The sequence below is a fragment of the Mustela erminea genome, chromosome 3 (genome assembly GCF_009829155.1).
Source record: "Mustela erminea isolate mMusErm1 chromosome 3, mMusErm1.Pri, whole genome shotgun sequence".
NCBI classification, from domain to species: Eukaryota; Metazoa; Chordata; class Mammalia; order Carnivora; family Mustelidae; genus Mustela; species Mustela erminea.
In genome coordinates this window covers 122027692-122033691 of record NC_045616.1, presented here as the reverse complement: position 1 = coordinate 122033691, position 6000 = coordinate 122027692, and the positions used below count along the sequence as shown (strand labels likewise).

Genomic DNA, 6000 nt, shown 5'->3' with positions numbered 1-6000 from the left:
ACAGGGAGCAGGGCCCTCACGGCACTCGAGGGACCGCTTCACGTCCAAGTCTCAGAGCAGAAACACAGCTCTCGGGAGGGAGACAGAGAAGCTGCAGCTGAGCCTGCTGCTTATCAGTGATCTGCACAAAGTAGAAACTTTCCACAGGCCTCCCCAGGTCACGATTGCATCTGGTGCCCTTGAACAGCTCTAAGGAGGAAGTCTGGGTTTGGCTGTAATGGATGAAGAACGCACAGAGCCACGCGCAGGCAGCAGAGGGAGGAGAGGGGAGCCGAGAGCTCGAGGGGGTGGGGCCGGCCTGCCCAGGCGGGATGTTGGCTCACTCTCACCTGGGATTCCCAGGCAAGAGGATGAGGTTAGGACTTACTCCTGGGCAGGTGCCTACCTCAGGCTGCAGGGCTAGGACAAAAACACAGATCCCCAAATGAAATGTGTTTCTGTGTCTATAGGTCTATTTTTACTTAAAGAGGCCAGTGGAAAGGGAATGATTTGGGGGCACATCCTACAATGTCAATGTTAGAAGAGAAAGTCAACATTCTTTTGTCCAACTCTCTCATTTTGTAGATAAGAAAGTAGAGACTCGGGGAGGGAAAGAAATTGGCCAGAAGCTAGAAAGCACATGTGTGGTGACACAAATTTGAAGGTATCCAGACGCCTGGTTCCGTCTTTCACACAAAAACCTGAATGAGGGTGTGGTGAAACAGTGGGAGGTCTGGCAATTGGCAGGAAGACATGAACTGTCTGTCCCCTCCCCTGGAACACTCAGCTGGCACCGGCCACCATACCCCATGGCTCAAAGCACACACTCCACTCATTTCACAGGCAGAGGCTCAGTATGTTTTTGGATTTGACAAAGCCCAAACCAGGGCAGTGGCCGCAGCGAGGGATGGAAGCCAGGAAAGGCAGAGGAGGAAGATGGGGAGTGGAGATGAACGGGATTTGTGGCTACGGATCTTCAGCTGCTCACACGGGAGCAGGAGTGACCGTGCTGGGCCTTCAGTGGCCCGTGGGAATGGGAGCCTTCCCTAAACCCCGGCTGAAGACAAGAGCCCACCCATGACCCCCTCCCCCCCACCCCTATCCCTTCCTTCATCCCGGGAGCTGGAGCAATCAGGCTTGGTCATGGCGGCTGGTGCTGCTGACCGTTTCTCGGCAGAGGTGCTGGCCAAAGCTGGTGGCTCTAGTCCTCGCCCCCACAGACAGCGAGCAAGGCCTTCAGGAAGTCTCCAGAGGTGTCACCCTGGCAGGAGCAGAGGAAAAGCAGTGAGAGAAAGCAGTCCTGATGGCCTCAACGCCCCTTCCTCCCAGTGGCTATCAGCTTAATGTCTCCCGAACACATAAATATGACTACATCCCTTCTACGGGTCCTCGCTACCCTCAGGAAAAGGTCCAAGCTCTCAGCTTGGCTTCAAGGCCTTTTGTGGGCTGGCTTCACCTACCCCCTCTCTTGTGGGGGCACCCTGGTTCATTTTCCTACGTTAATATCTATCATTCCTCTGACCAGCCGGCCCTCTGCACCAGCCCCAAATCCTGCCTGCCCCTGGATGCTCCCTCCTCTATAAAGTGTTCCTGCCCTTGATTCTTGCCTTCCTCCTCCCACATCCATTGACACATGTGAACGAGACATCTCATTTGAACCAACACTATGGAGCCCTTACTGAGCACCAGGCCCTTGCAGGAATTTACAGGAACATCGTTGCCTTTAGGATGCATCATAACGTCAGGCCTACAGCAGAGTGCTGGGAGCCCAGACTCTCCCTCCTGTTATTGTCTCCTGTCATTTTTATGATACATGTTGTTTTTCTTTACTTTTGTAATTTTTATTTCAAAAATCACTATTATAAACAAGGTAAGTTAAAGGAAAGATTTCACAATAAAAAACTTCCCACCCCTGACACCTTTTTCCCCAAATCAAGAGAGAGGCATGGTGACTGGTGTCTGGGTTTCTAGCAACAGTCTGTGCATGTGCTAACAAGTATAGGTACAGAATGTCCCTTTTCTACACACATGGACACACAGCATTCATACCCTTCTGACTTAGAGAAGATCCCAAATCAGCAGATGGAGCTGCTCATGCTTTTTCATGGTTGTATTATATCCTATCTTATGGATGTACCACACTTTCTCTAACCAGTTCTGTCCGGAAGGCTTCTAGTCTTTTGTTCCTGTGAACAATGCTGGCATAAACACTCTCCTCCACATCGTTGGGAACACGTGTAGCTCTGTCTGTAGGATCAATTCCCACACGAAAATCACCAAGTTCAAAGCGTATGTGTTTAAAATTCTGAAAACTGCCCAACTACCCGTCAAAAATGTGCTAGCAGTGTATACCCCCACCAAGTCTGGGTGAAGCTGCTATAACATTTCCCACAGGCTGTCAGCCAAGACCAGTATCAAACTTTAAGATCTTGGCCAACATCGAAGACAAAAAAAAAAAAAAAAAAAAAAAAAAAAAAGGCTGTGTAAGTGAGAGAAGTCAGATACCACATACCACGTGACTCTATTTCTATGAAATACCCAGAAAAGGCAAATCTATAGAGATAGAAAGTCACCCAATGGGTGCCTACAGCAGGGGTGGAAATAAGTAAGCGGGTATAAGGGGTGTGGTATCTTAAAGGGGCACTGGAAATGTTTCAGAACTGCATTGTGGAGATGATGCATGACTCCTTCAATTTCCTAAAAAATATTAAATGCACCTTAAAATAAGTGCACTCTATGGTATATAAGTTATGTGTCAATAAAGTTATCTTTATTTTTTTAAGATTTTTTTTCATTTTAGGGGTGCCTGGGTGGCTCAGTCATTAAGCATCGGCCTTCAGCTCAGGTCATGATCCCCAGGGTCCTGGGAGCCCCGCATTGGACTGCCTACTTAGTGGGGTGCCTGCTTCTCCCTCTTCCACTCCCCCTGCTTGTGTTCCCCCCCCCCCCCCGGTCAAATAAATAAATAAATAAATCTTTAAAAAAAAAAAAAAAAAAGATTTTTTTCATTTGTGTGTGAGAGAGAAAGAGTGCACACAAACAGAAAGAGCAGCAGGCAGAAGGAGAAGCAGGCTCCCCACCAAGCAGGGAGCCCAATGTGGGACTCCATCCCAGGACCCTGGGATCATGACCTGAGCTGAAGGCAGACACTTAACCGACGGCACCACCCAGGCATCCCAACAAAGTTGTCTTTAGAAAGCAGCCCCCCACCCAAAAAAAAAAAAAAAAAAAAAAAAAAAAAAAAGAAAGCAGCCCTCCAAGATGGGCTGTTTTATTTAGAAGTCCTTCATTATAACCCTTTGAGCCACCTGGAATTTATTTTTGTATACACAGTGAAGTAGGTCTTTCATGAATCAGTAATCTCTGCTGTCAGAGAGAACTCAGAAAAAGACTGGGAATAGGAGGGATTTGTAATCCCACGCTCAGGAATGTGATGCTCCTCCCGCCCTCCCCTACTGATGTCCAGCCACTCCCCCTTACTTCAATGGCTTGGTGGAGAGACTTGTCGTATTTCTCAATGAACTCCCGTCGGATGTTGAGCAGGTCGATCTCACTCCGGGAGATCATGATCCTGGTGAGGGTCTTCTCATCTGTGCCAGCACCCTGGTGGGACCAGGGGAGAGGGAGACAGAGGGCAGGAGGGGAAACAGGGTCGGGTTAGGCAAGAACTCCTAGGTGTCCTTCTGCTTCCCTTCCTTTTCCCTCCCAAACCCTGTGAGGCATTCTGCCTCAGTCTTCTGCAAGTAGTGCTGACCCAGATTCCCCCAGGGACTGGCTAGACCGGCAAAAACAAGCTGTTAGAGTTGAATGGTGTGCCCCCAGAATTCACATCCAACTGGAACCTTGTGACAGGGCCTAATTTGGAAATAGGGTCTTTACACATGTAATGAGTTGAGGGCACACTGGATTAGGGTGGGCCCCAAATTCAACAACTCGTGTCCTTGTAAGAAGGGGACACATGGGTACACACACAGAGAAGGCTGAGTGAGGATAAAGGCAAAGCCTGATGGACGTGCCCACAAGCCAGGAAACACCAGGATTCCTGGCAACCACGAGGAGCTAGGAGAGACCCATGGGAGTTTACCCCTCAGAGCCTCCAGGAGGAACCTGATGCCTTCAATTTTGATGTCTGGCCTCTTGAACCATGAGAAAATAACTCAGTCTGTGGTAATCTGATAAAGCAGTTAAAGGGAAATGAAGAGGGGGCCCACGGATCAGGCGCAGGACATGGAATGTGTGGGCAGTCAGGGCCCACTTCAGCCCCGAGGGAGCTCCGGGACACTAGCTTGGTGGGTGCTCAATACATGGCCATCATGTCTGAGGCTGTAGGTGGAGGAGGGTTTCAGGCCACCGAACAGCCTGCCCAGACTCTGTTAGCAGCTGAGATACCCCTCGCTGGGCTGAGAAGGTGGCCACAGCAGCCTGGGTTTTCAGGAAGCCAGGGCTAGTCCCAGCGCCCAGCACTGGCTGCCTCTGTAATTAATCATCGGTCACAGGAGACACTGTCACTGCTCGACTGTGCGCTCCATGAGGGCAGAGACTGGATCTGACTCAGCCCAGTGTCCCCGGAGTGAGTTTCTCAGCCTGGGCCTTTGGGGCCAGGTCGCTCTTTGCTGGGGGACCCATCCTGTACATCGTAGCATGTTTAATAGCATCCCCCACCCTCCGCTCTTGTCCCACCAAATGTCAGCAGTGACACTCCCCAAGTGGTGGTGACCAAAATGCATCTGAACATGGCCAAAGGTTCCCCAGGGGACAAAATCACTATCCTAGAGTCAGACACGGGGCAGATGCTGCTAAGCATCAAGGGGGCAGAAACAGTGGCCAGAAGTCCTGGCCGGGGCTGGGGGGACCGCACACAGCTGTGTTTGTGGGTGGGCAGAAGGACCTGAAGGGAAGGGAACAAACAAGCAAGTTTGTTTACCTTCATGGACTTGTAAAGTTTGTCAGCAAAGAAGAGAGGCTTGTTCTTGACACTTTGGACTGGTAGGATGAGAGAAATGCAGGGAACTTGGTCAGAGGCGGTGTGCCTAGACCATGGGCTGAGCTGGCCTCTCCCACCCCCTCTCCCTCCAGCCTGGGACTGGGAAGGTCACAGCCAATCCCAGGGTCTTACCCAAGGCCTGATACCTTCACTCCCCCTTCCCGATTCCTCTTCCTCTGGCCCATCCCTCAGCTTGGCTCTCACTGGGTTACAACTCCCTTCTTGCTACAGGGCTTGCAGCTAACCGAGATCAGTCAGGACTCAAAGGGAAGAAACCCAAGGCACAGGGCCTCAAACTTCAAAGGGCCTGAGAATCACTGGAGAACCTGTTGAAAACTTGGGTTTTAGGTGCCACCCCCCAAATTCAGACCCCAGAAATATTTTGAGCACTGGCTCGCAAAGCTTGGTTCCTGGATGGCTCTAGCAGCAGCATCTGGGAACTTGGTAGAAATGCAAACTCGAATGGCCCATAACAGATGCGCTCAGACTGCAACTCTGAAGGGAGGTGACCAACCTGTCCCACTCCGCCACGGATGCTCCTGGTTTTAGTACAAACCAGCATGGTTGGGTCTGCCTACTCTGGGGCAGCCTCATGTTGGAGAGCAACTGATGGACAGGAAGACCAGGCCCGCGGATGACTGTCTATTGGTGTGATTTAAGGCACTGTGCCCACCCCGGGGCTGTGTTGCTCCAGAGCCTGCCCACTCCAGCTTGCACTGGCAGCTCTGCGCCCCATGCACCAACCCCACCCCCCACATAATGCTGCCTGGCTGTACCAGTCCCAGCCCCTTCCCAAGGCCTGGGGGGCTCTAGCCCTCAGCAGCTGCTGGATTTCAAGGCTCCAGTGCCTACACAGGGGTGTCTCAGGAAGCTTAAGGAACAGGAGTCAGATACCAGTATCTGAAATCCAGAATGACTCTGGATATAAAAGTGTGTCTGTGAGGAGGGCAGGGGGCAAGGGGCTGGAGATGCACACCCCAAGGGCACAGTCACCTGGGGTGTGTCATGTACTGGCTCAGGAAGCCACACACCAACCT

At 51.4% G+C, this 6000-nt stretch overlaps 1 protein-coding gene across 3 annotated transcripts in view; it reads right to left on the bottom strand.

Annotated features, from left to right (window-relative positions):
• Window positions 1–430: 430 nt before the first annotated feature.
• Window positions 431–6000, bottom strand: part of ANXA6 (annexin A6) — a 46730-nt gene continuing 41160 nt past the window's right edge. For all 3 annotated transcript variants that reach the window (XM_032337271.1, XM_032337273.1, XM_032337272.1), the window contains 3 exons: window positions 4904–4962; window positions 3460–3582; window positions 431–1240 (listed from right to left, as the gene is read on the bottom strand). In XM_032337271.1, the coding sequence (XP_032193162.1) occupies window positions 1181–1240; window positions 3460–3582; window positions 4904–4962 (242 nt within the window). In that variant the 3' untranslated portion in view covers window positions 431–1180. The remainder of the gene's footprint in view (window positions 1241–3459; window positions 3583–4903; window positions 4963–6000) is intronic.